Source organism: Bos grunniens, chromosome 3 (assembly GCF_055505025.1).
Source record: "Bos grunniens cultivar Pamir isolate PY7600 chromosome 3, Bosgru_T2T1.0, whole genome shotgun sequence".
In the NCBI taxonomy this organism is placed as follows: Eukaryota; Metazoa; Chordata; class Mammalia; order Artiodactyla; family Bovidae; genus Bos; species Bos grunniens.
The window spans coordinates 90,567,069-90,583,046 of NC_141167.1; the positions used below are offsets into that span (position 1 = coordinate 90,567,069).

A 15,978-nucleotide genomic window follows, 5' to 3' on the forward strand; every position below is an offset into this window, starting at 1 on the left:
AAGTACATATTGTATTTTTTCTAGAACATATCTTTCACCCTTCTAGACAGTGTGCTCTTTGATGGCCCTGACTAGGATTTACTTACTTATTTATCTATGAAATGTGATCTTGGATGCTTAGACAGGCACTTAACTGTTAAATTGTATTCTAAGTGTGACTCCCTATATTTGGAAATGATTTTTTTAATTCCTTAAAGGTAATCCTAGACCTTGAAGAAGAAAGGCAAAGGCATGCACAGGACACAGCTGAAGGCGATGATGTCACCTACATGCTGGAGAAGGAGCGAGAGCGGCTGACTCAACAGGTAATTAAGGTGGAAGGGCTCGGAGCAGCATTTGCCTAGAGTAGTATTTCCTGAAGATTATTCTGCAGGGTATAAATTGGTGTTACTCAAAAAAAAGGGCTTTGTGGTCAGATAACTCTGGGGATTACTGTATTAAACAAAGTTAAAGAGGCTTCCCTGGTGACTCAGATGGTAAAGAACCTGCCTGCAGTGCAGGAGACCTGGGTTTGATCCCAGGTGTTCATGTTTGATCCATTGTTCGTGCCTGGAGAATCCCATGGACAGGCTAAAATCCATGGAGTCACAAAGAGTCAGACATGACTGAGCGACTAACACACAAAGAGGTTTCTAACTTCCAATTGTTTAGACTTTGTAGTATGCCAAAGCATGCTGTGAGTCTTCAAGATTAATATAGGGTAATCTGTGTTTAGCAAATCTATGTTTTCATAAAATCTGTTAACATAGATCATTCACTATGGACCATCGTTCCATAGAGCACACTTTGGGCAACACTAACTCTGAACGCTCAAAACTTTTTTTGACTTAGGACTCCTAGGAAAAAATACATTTTACATCACAAATACATACACATATATACATATGCTTGAAACAAAAATCTCATGAAATCATACATAACCCTTAACTACTTATAATACACATTAATATTTTCACTTCTGTTTCATTTGTTCAAATTCTTAATGGCTCACTAAATGGTTCCCCATCCATTCATGGGTCTCAGAGTTTGAAAAACACTGACTAATAGGGTTCCTTGCACCCTTTCCCTCTCACTTTGTTCTTTAAGTAGGGTTGGGATGATGATTAAAGCCAATGGCATTTGTGTAGAAGAATGATTCATATGCAGCTACTTATGTTTGTTTGCTTTTAAGACCAGAAAGAATTATTACTGAAGCTTTAAAGGTTTTGTTTTCATCAGCATTCATCACAAAATCCAGTATATGTGGCTTTCTGCTTTCTGTTTTGATTGGTTCTAATCCTCTGAACTTTCCATAGACCTAGAACACAATGACATTTCAGATTCCCACTAATAACCCTGAGATAGTAAGAACTAGAAGTGCCTCCTTAATCATCAAAGCAAGATTTAGTCGTCGTGTGTACATTTTTATGTTAGGTGTTGTAATACTTAAGAAATATTTAATGTAAGCACATGGCATGTAACAGTTGTCAGTGTCTCTTTGTTTCCTTACTCTAATCCAGATGTGTGGTGGCATTCTTTTGCAGTTGGAATTTGAAAAGTCTCAAGTGAAAAAGTTTGAAAAAGAGCAGAAGAAGCTCTCCAGTCAGCTGGAAGAGGAGCGCTCCCGCCACAAGCAGCTGTCCTCCATGCTGGTCCGGGAGTGCAAGAAGGCCACCAGCAAGGCCGCGGAGGAGGGCCAGAAGGCGGGAGAGCTGAGCCTGAAACTGGAGAAGGAGAAGAGCCGAGTGAGCAAGCTGGAGGAAGAGCTGGCCGCCGAGAGGAAGCGGGGCTTGCAGACGGAGGCCCAGGTGGAGAAGCAGCTATCTGAGTTTGACATCGAAAGAGAACAACTGAGAGCAAAGCTGAACCGAGAAGAGAACCGGACCAGAACTCTGAAAGAAGAAATGGAGAGTTTGAAGAAGGTGGTGAAGAATCTGGAGGCTTTGCACCAGCGAAGTGGCCCCAGTGAGCAAGTGAAGAAACCAGTAACCGTGTCTAAAGGCACGGTAACTGAGCCACCCATGCTAGTGTCTGTATTTTGCCAAACAGAGAGTTTTCAGGCAGAGAAAACACATGGGAGCAGCACAGCCAGGGTGACAACCAGCGAGCTGCCTGGCCCCACCACTCCCACTTACTCTTATGCAAAAACCAACGGACATTTTGACCCAGAAATGCAGACTACCAAGGAGTTGATTGCAGGCAGCAATGTAGAAAACCAAGTGCCTCCACGAGAGAAGCCTGTGGAACTGACCCAAGAAAAAGCAGTGGAGAACGGCGGGTGTCCTGTGGGAATAGAGACACCAGGCCCAGCGCCTAGTCATCTGCCTTCCAGCGGGAGCTCACCATCTCCCAGCAGCACTGCCTCTTCCTCTCTCACGTCCTCTCCTTGCTCATCACCAGTACTAACTAAGCGCTTACTGGGGTCATCAGCTAGCAGCCCTGGCTACCAGTCATCCTACCAAGTAGGGATCAACCAGCGGTTCCATGCAGCTCGGCACAAATTTCAGTCCCAAGCAGATCAGGACCAACAAGCCAGTGGGCTGCAGAGCCCTCCATCCAGAGATCTGTCCCCCACCCTCATAGACAACTCTGCTGCCAAGCAGCTGGCCCGAAACACGGTCACTCAGGTGCTCTCCAGATTCACCAACCAACAAGGACCAATAAAGCCCGTGTCTCCTAACAGCTCTCCCTTTGGCACAGACTACCGAAATCTGGCCAGCACTGTCAATGCGAGAGGTGACACCAACCATTCACCTACTCCAGGAAAAGGGTCCAGTCCTCTGAGCCCTCTGTCTCCAGGGATCAAGTCCCCTACCATCCCCAGAGCTGAGAGAGGAAACCCTCCACCCATCCCACCCAAAAAGCCTGGCCTCACTCCCTCTCCATCCACTACCACGCCCCTGACCAAAACTCACTCCCAGGCGTCCTCTTTGACCACTGCAGAAGACCTTGGCAGCAGCTGCTCTTCTAATGCTGTTGTCGCCAATGGCAAGGATGTTGAGATACTTTTGCCTACCAGCAGCTAGTGCCTAGGAGGGAGTCTCTGCGTTTGACATTCCATCCGATTTCGTCCAGGAGCTCAAGAGTCAAACCGTTGAGTCAGATCATGTTATTTATTTTGATCTTAGCTGAAACCGTCTTATAATACATTTAGTGTGTTTCACCTTTTTGTATTTTATAAGTAGAAACTAAGTAGTTTGGAATTTTATGATTCCCATCTTTGTGCTAAAGCTAGAAGGGCACCTCAAAGATACCTAAGCTTCACAGTCACCATCACGTTATGATGGAGAAAGCTGAGTACCAGGTGGTGATTTGCTGTCTGTCTGGGGACTCAAATCACTCAACACTCATTTTGAATTATGCAGAAGTGGTTCATGCAGATTTTTTTATTCCAGATGAACATGTTTTAAAAGTGCCTGAAATTAGACTGCCATATGAATGTGATTCTGCAGCAGAAGCACAGAATGGATCATTTAACTGCAAAAAAAAAATGAGATCCTCTGTGAATTCTGAATGTTAAAAACCAACACTGCTTTTAATCCTCTTTTACTGTTTTAATACAAGCTTTGTGTTCAGAAATAAGGCTGCATACGTAGAATGGGAATGCTAAAGGTGAATGATAACTCACCACAAAGTGAGTTTTGTAAAGCCCTTGAAAAACCCTCCTGAACATTAAGCAGTTGGGGTGCTGATTTTCTTGTACTCTGAAAAAATTTCATCACTCCCAGTTTCCTGCATAAGTTCTTGAATAGAATGAAATCACATCTCCTTCAAAAATGTCTTCAGGCATCTACTGTTGTGTAAGGAACTTCTGATTCCGATTGCTATTACTTGAATAGGAAATGGTTACTCATTCTGTATAAAAGTTTTGCAACAGAATGAGATCTTTATTCTGTAATCAAAAAGCAATAACTTAAAGTTCACCATCTTTGTAATATTATAAGTCAGAATTATACAGATTTTAGCAAATTGTTCTACACTTATTCTCCAAGCTGCCAGCACTTGGTGTCCGTATCTGTGGAGCCAAATTAACTTTTACCTAAATGAAAGTATACATATATCTGTATAGATACACACCCCTTTACGTGTTTAACATACACACTTAAACACATAAATATTAGTGTGATTGTATCTTTGGAGTTTGCAATATAGTGTAAAGGATGAGTAGAAATGCATGTTAAGATTACCTACCAAAGCAACTAGATGTAGCTGGGACCCAATCAAAGAAAGAATCTTGTCCATGGGGAGGGGGAAATTTCACATGAAATCAGGTCTTCAGCATCATGAAGACAAGGCCAAACCAACCCAGTGTCACAAAGCTCAACTGGTCATATAAATGAGAAAAACAAGTCAGTCACTCACTCAAATGACACGTAACAGCTGGGACCAGTGAGAGCCCTAGCAAAGTGAAGTGCCCATGCCCCACTGAAAAGGGCACCTCCTGTGCTGCTTCAGCTGCTTGTTGCTATGCAAGAATGCTAGACCAGGGTTACCAGCTCCTAAGATTTTTATGAAATCCAAATTTTAATGAGAAACATTCTCATTTTTAAATATCAAGAACTGATCAAAATATTTTAAAATACTGCTAAACATTTCTGCAGCTGGATTTAGCTCACAAGCTGCCAAGCTGCAGCCTCTTTAATTCTAGAAACTTCTGTCATTTTCCATCACAGTGAGTTTGTGTGGACAAAAGCCTCCAAACTTTCCAATTTGTTGGCTAGCACAACCAACAAACTCCCTAGAGTATAATGACTGTCCACCTCAGACGTGGTGGTTACCTGATTTTGTGTCCACAAGGATGGAGAGATGTCACATACATTCTTCTAGTCAACACTTATTCCAGCAGCCAGGGCATCCTTGGTGGCTCAGTTGGTAAAGAATCTGCCTGCAATGCGGGAGACCTGCGTTCGATCCCTGGGTTGGGAAGATCCCCTGGAGGAGGGCATGGCAACCCACTCCAGTATTTTTGTCTGGAGAATCCCCTTGGACAGAAGTGCCTGGCGGGCTACAGTCTGTGGGGTCACAAAGAATCGGACTCAACTGAGTGACTAAGAACACAGCAGGACCTCCTGCTATGATTTAAACCTATTTCCTCATAACCCAATATGAGTTGATGGGAGAAAAGCAGGTGATGGAAATCAAGATAAATCACTCCAAAGTACACTGGTGTCTGCACAGTTTGACTAAAGCCAATGCATCAGAAAAAAAATGAAAATACTGTTAATGCCCTAGCATGTCTACCAAGTGATAAAGAGGTTATCTTAAACTTCCCAGAGCAATCATGCATTAAATTTTATTCCGTGCATTGTCACATGAACTGGAACTTTCCTAAACAGGAGAGGGGGCTATAATCCCAGAGTACTGTTACCTCTCTTGCTTTAAATGGTAATCTTACAAGTTGCATTGTGCTCTTCTTTTGTTTTGGCATAGATATATATAGAGAGAGAGATACTATAAGGAAGTTTATTTCTTAGAAAGTGCACTGAATAATGTATTACTTTTACAGTGTAATATGGGGGTGGGGAAGTGCAAAAGAAATGTGTATTTTTGCTAGTTGCCTATCTTCTGAGATAAACAAGCACAATACTGCAATGGATCAAATAATCCAGTTAGGTATTAGAGATTAGGATTTAAGTTTGCCGTAGACTGTGTGTGTGCTAAGTGAAAGTTCCATGATCCACAATTCTGGTCTTAACCCATGTTGCGAGAGCTGTTCCTGGTCAACAGATCATAGTGACGTGCAGCACACAGCACAAGCACTAACTAGTTACTAACATCTGTAAAGCCAAATGTACTGTGCAGAAGTCTTCATCCATTTCTATAGCAGACGACATTAAAACAACTTAAATCACACTGTCTGGGCAAAAAGTAGTCTTGTTTGTACCAAGTGAAGAATGTTGCACAACAGGGCCCAGTTTGTTGGGGAAGGAGCAGATTGGTAAAAAGGGACCACTGGCTCCTGGCTTTAAAAAAAACAAACAAAGATACACGACCCACCCAGGTTAGACCCCACAAGGACATGGGACGCTGGTTTTCCTTAGAATCTTGGAGCTGAGAGAAGCCTTCACAATAGTCCAGTCTATAATTTTTAAGTCATTTGGGGGTTCTGGACCTTTTGAGGATCTTAAGAATAGCTGGACTCTGTCCCCATAAAAATGTATATGCTTATGTGCAAAATTCAGTTGATGGCTTCATGGCGTCCAGAGACCCTGAAGCCATCCATAAATCACGTACTGTAAGATAAGAATGCCTGATCTTGTCCAGCCGTCTCATTTACAGATGACTCGTGCATCTCTGGTCTCAGTCCAGCGCTATTGCTGCTACACTGTTAGCAAATGCAAGTGTAGCCAGATAAAAGCACTTGAAAGTCCTCTGACGTACAGAAGATGTTCACACAGTGTGGTTGTTTACGTATCGACGTTCCTAGCATTTAAGCCAATTACTGGTTATATCCATTTTTCAACAAATTCTTCTTATAGCCATTTTTTTCATAATGGCCTGCAATCACTGTCAGCAATGTTCCCTTGTCAATTTGGGTGTGTGTGTGTATGTGTGTATGTATATGAGACACAGGTTCGATCCATGGGTCGGGAAGATCCCCTGGAGAAGGACATGGCAACCCCCTCCAGTGTTCTTGCCTGGAGAATCCCATAGACCAGTGAGCCTGGCAGGCTACAGTCCGTAGGGTCGCAAAGAGTCAGACACAACTGAAGCGACTTAGCACACATATGTAGTTTTATAAAGAGTACTTCTGATGCTTGGCTCTTGAAACAGAATTTCAAATGTCTTTTGAAAAATCCTACTTCAAAATAGTTCATATTTTCAAAATGCATCAGACGTAGGAAATGAGCATCATTTGTTCCGTAAGAATAATTTTAATTTAGTTGCTATAAAACTAGTTGAGAAAACCTGAGAGCCTGTCCACCCATTTGCTCACATATCAATGGCCAGTTTACTGGTAAAAGCAAAGGAAGAGAAAGGACACTGTTGTACTCACAGGAATCCTGCTAAAAATAAAGATTCCTGGGGACTGGGCCTGAGGGCCAGCTGATGCAGGTGATTTGAAGATCACATTTTGAGACATAGTTCCTCATAACCCTCACTTGTTCTTTCACAAGAACTTACTTGCCTCTAACATAAGGAAATGACTTAAAGCTCTGGAATCTGTTTTGCAAGAATGTCAATGGTATTCGAAATCAAGAGTGCCTACTTGGATTCCAAGGACCATGTTAATGATTTCACTCACATCTTCCCTTAGTAATTTGCACAAGGGTGCTGCAAAGTGTTATCCCCGGTGTACACATGAGGTAGTGGTTCAAGACCAGAGATTTGTACCAGGGACCTTAGTAGGTGACAGGGCCTGGATTGAAAACCCAGTGCTTTGCTGCTTCCACTACCTGTTTGCCAAATGAGAATCTCCTGAGTCACTCATGACGCCAGCTCCAGGCCCCTCCCCATAGAGATTCCAATCAGTGGACCAAGGTGGAGCTCAAGATAAGTGTCTGGGCTGCTGCTTAGCATGAGGCAGGTTTACACCTCAGGACACCATGCTGCTGCTTTACCACCCTAACCTAGAGGCATTTATCAGCTCAGGTAAGTGGAACAGAAAACATTAATTCCCCTCAAGCAACTGAGATCTCTTAGATCCTTAAGATAGAGACAGAAACCAACATAGCTATTAGAGAAAAACCTCAAGGTACTCACAATCCAGTTGGGGGCACACAATCCAGTTGGGGGCACACAATGTTATAAAAAGTTACTAGAAACGACTGAATAATGCAGGCGGGGTGAAAATGCCCTATAGGGCCACTAAAGGCGGTCCTAGCAAAAACAGCTCCTTGTGGGCGGAGAGTTAACTAGAGAAGAAGCAAATGCCTTTTCTCCTCTCTCCAAAGCATTATTTACCTGGACTTCCACACTATCTCCCTGTGTTTCCAGTATGTTTCAGTTGGCTTGTCTTGGTCTTCGGATGAAAGCTGAGTCCTGTTTCAGAGAGACTGACAGAGCTCCCAGGCCACAGCAGTCTGCAAAAACATTCTCGAGTAACCTATAGAGAAGACCTGCTGCTGCTAAGTCGCTTCAGTCGTGTCCGACTCTGTGCGACCCCATAGACGGCAGCCCACCGGAACGTGTAAAAGCCAAGCTGAGAAAGGACCTTCTGCCAAAATACCACATTACCCATCAATGTCCCCTCCTACCCTCTAAGTCTCCATAAGCAAAAGGGGAATGACAAGGTTTGAACAGAATCCAATGGGACCTGGGATACCTGCAAGTGACTGATTCCCTTGGAGGGATGTGAAAGCAGTTTCTCCTCCCAGTGGTGTGAACGTCTGTGCTGTTGTTAGACTGGAGGGGCACTGGGAAGGTCTCGTGGCTCTGCCCACACCACTGTGAAATGGCTGGCTTGCAAAAATTACTGGGAAGTGTAGCAGCAAGACTGGCCTTATCCCTGGGGAGTCACCTACTTAATCTGACAAGAGTCCTACTAATTAACTCAGCATGGCAAACACGAAGGTCCCCCTTCAGGAATGAAGGATTTATTTTCCTAGCTGCAGGAAATGCTGACAGGAAACAGCTCTTGGCTGTAAGCCCTTTGGAAAGCAATTTGACACCAAGGTCACATCTCCTTTCATGGGCAATCCACATCCAAAGACTGATGATATGGAGTATAAAGACCTGGTCCCCTTGTCCCAAATCAAGAGAACTCTGAAGGGTCATCCGAGCTTCTAAACTCCCTGTAGGGCTGACTGAGCCCTCCGTTGAGACTGCTGCAGCTCAACTGTCCCCACCTCTTCTTTTTCCTCCCTCCCCTCTTCCTTCCTGTGGATCCCAAGGGTTCTCTCTGATAAGCCTGTGTGTGTTCAGTTGCTCAGTCAGACTCTGCGACCCCCAAGGACTGTACACTGCCAGACTCTGTCCGTGGGGATTCTCGATTCTCCAAGCAATACTGGAGTGGGTTGCCACACCCTCCTCCTCCAGGCGATCTTCCCAACCCAGGGATCAAACCCAGGTCTCCCGCATTGCAGACAGATTCTTTACCTTCTGAGCCACCAGGGAAGCTCCTGGTAAGCCTCCTGAACCTTAATCTCTCAGGCTCTGTTCTTTTTGGTCGTGACTAAGTCCCCTAAATGTGGGCGGACACATTTTCTGAGTATTTTATTTGGTACCAAGCTGTCAATCATGTATATTACATGTGTTACTGAAAGAGGCAGGTTATTCCTGCTTGACCCATAAAGTAATGAAGGCCTACTGAGGCCCAGGACATTGCTCAAGATCCTACAACTCAGCTGGGCTGAGAGTCAGGGGCACAGCTGGGATTCAAACCTTCATTCATTGGGCCTTCAAATCCACTCTCCTTCCAGTGGCCATACTATAGTAGAAAGTATGTAGGACATTTGGGATTTCCAGTGACAGACTCTCCCAGTGCAGGGGCCCGGGTTCAGTCCTTAGGGAACTAGATGCTGCATGCCACAAGGAAGATCGAAGATCCTGCAACTAAGACCCGATGCAGCCAAATAAGTAAATAAATAATAATTTTTTTAAAAAGTATGTAATACATTTGGGAAGTTCAGAATATTAGTTTGTGGACAGTAATACATTTAAGTATGAATCCACTGGTTTGTTAGCTTTCTTTCGAGACTTTGAGCCAGGAACAGGACACAAAGAGAGGGGGCTTTGGTGGGGAGAAGAGAGAGGGACGACACATGGCATCATCCAGTGTTAGAGTGAGAAGGAAGCTCAGAGCCCCTTGACTCCAGCTCCCTTGTACTGCAGATGGGGAGAACAAGGTAGGTCTAAAGAGTCAGTCTGGCTCCCTCTTTCTGCTTCAGCCACCTGCGCCTTCCTGAGCCCACCTGGGACCAGAATTCCTAGCCCAGCCCCGGCTGCTCCCTCAGGCGCTCTCTCCTCCACTCGCCTGTTTCTCTGCAATGTCTGACCTTTAATCCTGTCCACCTGGGCTTTGCCCTCTGCCTGCTGACTTGGGCCACCTGCCATCCTGGTTGCCACAAAAATCCTGTCCTCCTGTCTGTGAACCGGTTTGACAGCTGAGGTAAGGCTGGGAGTGGGGAGGATCGCGGCGCTTCTACTGCCAGGCCATGCCTCCATCTATAGCATCAGCTCTGGGAAGCACTTAATCACAAGGCATGGCTTCTTCCTCCGGTATGGACGAGAAGCCACTGAAGCCGTGAGCATCTACCTCTCCTGGCTTGTGAGTCTGACCCGCCACACCTGCCTGTGGAGACTGCAGCTGAATATTTGGGGAGAGACACCTCCTTCCCCTGCTCCTCCTGCCCACCTGGACTCAGACCCACAGCTCTCCCAGGAAGGGGCTTCTGTATTCTCCAAAGACGTCCCCATCTCCCTTCTTATAGTGGCCACCCCCAACCCCCAGCCCACCTAACCCAAATCAAAACCTCTCAAGGCATTTGGGCCTCAGGGCAGACGGTGTCCTTGGGGTGGCAGACTGGTGGCCACAGCACACAGGCCCCTTCTTCCCTAGTGTGTTTTCCTCTCCCAAGTCTTGGTGAGTCAGCACCACAGGGCCACACAAGGCGCCTATTCAGGGCTCATTTTCCTTCTGCTCTGACTTAGATCTTGGCATCTCTCTCTCTCCCCCTCTCATTCTCTATGTGAGCCTTATTCTCAGCATGGGAAAGCTCTGCTCCCTGCCCCATGCCTCTTGGGTTTCTCCCAATACCGCCCCTTCCCCCGCCCCCAACACACACACCCACATTCCTCATCCTTACCTTCTGGGAGTTGTCAGTCCCAGCTGGGTACAAACATGAGGTAGAACAAAGTAGAAATGTTAAACTATTAAATCCTCATTCACATATTTTTAACGGGTGTTTGTTGTTGCTGGCTCTATGAAGACCCTGAGCTGTACTGAGGAGACACACAAACACACACACACCACCCCCCACCCCCGGACATTTGCTGTGCCTGCCTGACACTGACACAGCTTATGTTTATTAAGCACTATCTGTGTGTGAAGCCTCATGCTGAAAGCTGGAATTTACACTCTGATGAGGGAACCCTTGCCCAGGTGACATCCCAGGGTACTGCCAGGCAGCAAGTTCCCCAAATGGGTGGCAGGGCCTCAAGTGCCTAAGAAGTTCAGGATTTACATAAACAGAAGGCAGAGGGATACAGGGTCGTACTGATAGGGGTATAAGTATAGGTATGTAGGACCTGGGGATGGGAAGTTAGGAGCAGCAGGAAAAGTTCAGAACAAGGATTTGCCATCCTCTGTGTAACCTTGAGCAAGAATTAACCTTGCTAGCCTTCATTTCAGCATCACTGTAATGAAGCTATGAGAAACTTCCTTTGAGGTTTTCTGACAATTAAATGAGATAAAGCGCGAAAACACGCAAGATATGGTGAGTGCAGGCAGATTATTTGCAGCCGCTGGGGCATGGGAATTTCCCTGGTGGCTCAGACAGTAAAGCGTCTGCCTACAATGCGGGAGGCCCAGGTTGGATCCCTGGAAGATCCTCTGGAGAAGGAAATGGCAACCCACTCCAGTACTCTTGCCTGGAAAATCCCATAGACGGAGGAGCCTGGCAGGCTACACTCCATGGGGCCACAAAGAGTCGGACACGACTGAGCGACTTCACTTTTCGGGAATGGAGCAACCGGCGAAAGGGTCTAGAAGGGAAGCTGAGAGGTTGCCACGGGCAGCCTCGCTCTTCATCGGAAAGCTGAATCGCTAGCGCCCTCTGGTGTTTCAGTCGCTAAGAGTCTCTCTGCACCCAAGTCTGGCCGCACACCCACTTCCCTAGGAAAGGACGGGTCAGCCGTCTGGAAGGCACCCGCTTCAGATTGGCTGGCGTGGGCAGGGTTGTGTCCCTTCCCCACGTGCGCGCCCTGCCGCCTCCTGCAGCTCAATCACCAGTCCCCGCCTTAGGCGTGGAAGCCCAAATTCCTAGAAGGGTAGCCAACAACAGAAATTGCCTCGTGGGGTTGCTGTGTGCCTTAACTGAGAAACTCTTAAGACTCCAAACCAGTTAAGGCATAAGTAAGCACTCAAAAGGGCTTCTCTGGGGGCTCCATAGTAAAGAACCTGCTTGCCAATGCAGGCGACGCGAGTTTGATCCCTAGGTAAGGAAGATCCCCTAGAGAAGGCAATGGCAACCCACTCCAGTATTCTTGCCTGGAAAATCCCATGGACAGAGGAGCTTGGCAGGTTACAGTCCATGGGGTTACAAAAGAGGTGGACATAACTTAGCGACCAAACAACACACAAAGCACTCAGAAAGGATAGTTCCTAGTATTATGTAGCTCCTAATAGTACATATACACGTGTTAGTTGCTCAGTCATGTGTGACTCTATGCGATCCCATGGACTGTAGCCCACCAGGCTCCTCTCTCCACAGGATTCTCCAGGCAAAAATACTGGAGTGGGTTGCCAGTCCCTTCTCCAGGGGATCTTGCCCACCCAGGGATGGAATCTGGGTCTCCTGCATTGTGGGCAGACTGTTTACAATCCGAGTGACCAATAGTAGGCCCCTAATAGTACGTGATCTCCTACTAATTACCTCCTAATAATACTAATAATACCTCCTAATAGTAGGTGCTCCATAACTATTTGTTACACAGGGGTCAGGATGACTCTATCAATGCATATTTGTTTTCATTCGTCCATTTAATTATGTTTCAGAAATGCCTTGCTCCTCTATACAGTTTATGGGGGTGGGGGGGGAGAACCTTATTAAGCCAAACAAGTGAGCAAGAGCCAACACTCCGTGGGAGGAAAAGAAAGAGATTTCAATTGTTCAAACATCCACACACTAGCTCCTACAAAGTAGAACTCACTGACTTAGGCACTGGGATAGAGAGATAATTAAGTTTACAAGGCCTTCAGGGTTTAAAATCATGGTGGGAGAGACACTACAAAACAGGGTATCATGCGGACTATGATAAAAATAGGAAGCCGCTCTCAAGTCTTTCCACAGGCACCAAGTTCTATGGAATGTGTATCTCCCAGGGCCTCCCACCTTCTGAGATGGCACATGCTCTTGTATGGAGTGTGTCTCTCAGCAAATCTATTTCTTACCTCTCACTTTGCCTCTTGCCGAATTTCTTCTGTATGAGAAATAAAGAATCTGAACTTCAGAAAGTCCTGACACTGGTTTCACTTGCTCCTAGAGTGCTGACCCTGCCACTGGCTGGCACTTCAGACCTGCATTCATGTGAAATGCTGTGCTCAAGACTTCAGCTCGTGGCCATGTGCAGAGATGCCTCCACCCACACGTACACCATGATTCAAGATGGCACCAGTAAGCCACATGCAGAGACATGCACCCAGGCACTGCGAGAGCTCCAGTGGGTTCTGGGAGAGCACAGCTGCACCAGACTTGTCAGAGCTCTCTCCCCTCTCTGCTGACAAGATCCTTATAAAACAGCCCTGCTGCTGCTAAGTCACTTTAGTTGTGTCCGACTCTGCAACCCCATAGACGGCAGCCCACCAGGCTCCCCTGTCCCTGGGATTCTCCAGGCAAGAATACTGGAGTAGGTTGCCATTTCCTTCTCCAATGCATGAAAGTGAAAAGTGAAAGTGAAGTCGCTCAGTCGTGTCCAACTCCTAGCGACCCCATGGACTGCAGCCTACCAGGCTCCTCCATCCATGGGATTTTCCAGGCAAGAGTACTGGAGTGGGTTGCCATCGCCTTCTCCGTATAAAACAGCCCTACTGAAGGCCTTTCCGGAAGATCTTGTACCCAGGAGTACTAGCGAACAACTCTCCATTCTTTGTTCAAAGACTAAAGCTTGAAAAATAAATAAACTAAAAATAGGAATACTCTGTGTTGACACAATTAATCCCCAGGGGAGTCAGGAATGGACTCATAGAGGAAATGACACTCATCCTGGTCTTGAAGGAGGGGTAGCTGCTCCCAGAAGATGAAGTCAGTGAAGAGTATTCCAGGTAATGAGAACAACATATGCAATGCACCAAGTTGCCAGCCTGCGTGGTGGGAACTCTGGGATGGAAATGCAGATCTGGAAAAGTAAATGAGTTCAGGAAAAGGCAAGATCTGCCGAGGGAAAGAATTTCGACTCTGTTTGGGGTTTCTCTGGTGGCTCAGATGGTAAAGCCTACAATGCGGCTGCCTACAATGTGGGACACCCGGGTTCGATCCCTGGATCGGGAAGATCCCCTGGAAAAGGAAATGGTAACCCACTCCAGTACTCTTGCCTGGAAAATCCCACAGATGGAGGAGCCTTGTAGGCTAAAGTCCATGGGGTCGAAAAGATTCAGACACGACTGAGCGACTTCACTTCACTTTGGTTGGCTGCAGGGAGCCTGAACTGAAGTGGCATCTTGAGCAGAGGCAGATTTACCATGAAGTTAAGCTTCAAGGACTATCATTGGTACAGCCCCCTCCAGACCTAAAGAGCCCAAGCAATGTGTTCATATGGTCAAATGTTTTTATAAAATTTGCTAAAGTAAGATATTGTAAATGTAGTCAGTTAAGACTGCTGTCTCTTTTTACTCTGGCATCTATATCACACTTTCCTCTATATTGGGTAATCTTGGAGTGGTGACCAAAGCATTTTGGGAATTCAAGTAAAGGTAAGTTGAATAATGTGTTATTTTTGAGTAAAATATGTTTATGCGGTTTGCAGTCACTCTCATGTATAGTTGAGTTTTTGCTAGTTATCCCAGTGTGGAAATGGCTTCCAGGAGTGGTCCTGTCACTGTGCTTCCTCACCTTGCAGGCATAATGACGTGAAAGAGAAGCATCAAAGGTTATATAGCTATGGGTCTCCCACATCGCTGGCAGATTCTTTACCATCTGTGCCACCAGAAAACCCCATATCTTATAGCACCTAACTCTAAAAGTAAAATCTGAAATGGAGGACAATGTTTTAAATGTATGAAGTCAGAAGCTGGTCTCTAGAAAATTCCTCCAATTATTGGATGTGTAAAATTATAGATGGGCAATTAATAGCTCATCAATGCTAGTCAAAACAAAATTTCCCTTTTGTCAGGAAAATATTCAGTGATGCAGTATATACAACTAAAAATATGTCATAAATATGAAGATATAATTACAGTATGGAAAAAAATATGTTTTTTAAATTTTTAGAGAATTCTGCTTCTGAGCAAGATGGAATAATAGCAACTATTAATTATTTTCCCATCTAAAACAACTAAACACTGGGCAAAACATATCAAACAACAATTTTCAAGAGATTAGATATAAGGCAATAAAGAATAGAGATGGAAAACAAATGAAGTGAGTCCTCTGACTGAACAGTGAAAAGGGGATCAGGGTATGCCTGGCAATCTCCCTAAGTAGAGGAGATGAAGCTGATAGCTGGGAGAGAAGATAAGACAGCTGCAATGAGCAGGATGTCCAGAGATCTTCAAAGGCTTTCTCTGGATCTTCAACTGAGTACTAATCAATATATAGATGTGAGGAAAGGACCAGAGGCCAATGAGAGAACCACCCAAAGGATCAGAGGGAACAATACTCAGAGCTCTCAAGAGACTATGAGTAGTTTTTGTTCTCACTAACCAGAATGATAAATCTCATAATTCATGGAACATGAGATAGAGTATTCAATTCGAAGGTTTTTGTCTCTATAGTGGGCCAAAATTAGCCCTAGACTAAATGCTGTTCTGCTCCCGCCTTAAAAGTTTACAAGACTCAAAAGGGTAAACTATTTCTAAATAACTATGTCCCAGAACAAAGCTCAAGAATTTGTATAAGAAAACAAAAATACCTGCACCCAAAAAGCTAAAATCACAATAAAAAAGCATCTAATAAAAAATTACCAGGCACACAAAGAAGCAGAAAAATTTGGACCATAACTAGGAGAAAAAACAATCAATTGGAAATTAATCAAAAATGACATGATGGTAGCCCTGGTAGTCCTGTGATTTGGACTCTGAGCTTCCACTGCAAAGGGCACAGTTTCAATCCCTGGTCGGGGAACTAAAACTCCACATGCTGCAAGATGCAGCCAAAAAAATGTGGGCTTCCATGGTGGCTC

General features: G+C 45.3%; 2 protein-coding genes across 34 annotated transcripts in view; one reads left to right on the forward strand and one right to left on the reverse strand.

The window, feature by feature from the left end:
• CTTNBP2NL (CTTNBP2 N-terminal like) overlaps positions 1-5,832 on the forward strand; it is a 54,468-nt gene extending 48,636 nt beyond the window's left edge. For all 5 annotated transcript variants that reach the window (XM_086391828.1, XM_086391830.1, XM_086391827.1 and 2 more), the window contains 2 exons: positions 198-305; positions 1,524-5,832. In XM_086391828.1, coding sequence (XP_086247954.1) covers positions 198-305; positions 1,524-3,005 — 1,590 coding nt within the window. In that variant the 3' untranslated portion in view covers positions 3,006-5,832. The remainder of the gene's footprint in view (positions 1-197; positions 306-1,523) is intronic.
• ST7L (suppression of tumorigenicity 7 like) overlaps positions 1-15,978 on the reverse strand; it is a 169,423-nt gene that overhangs the window by 32,653 nt on the left and 120,792 nt on the right. The window lies entirely within an intron of this gene.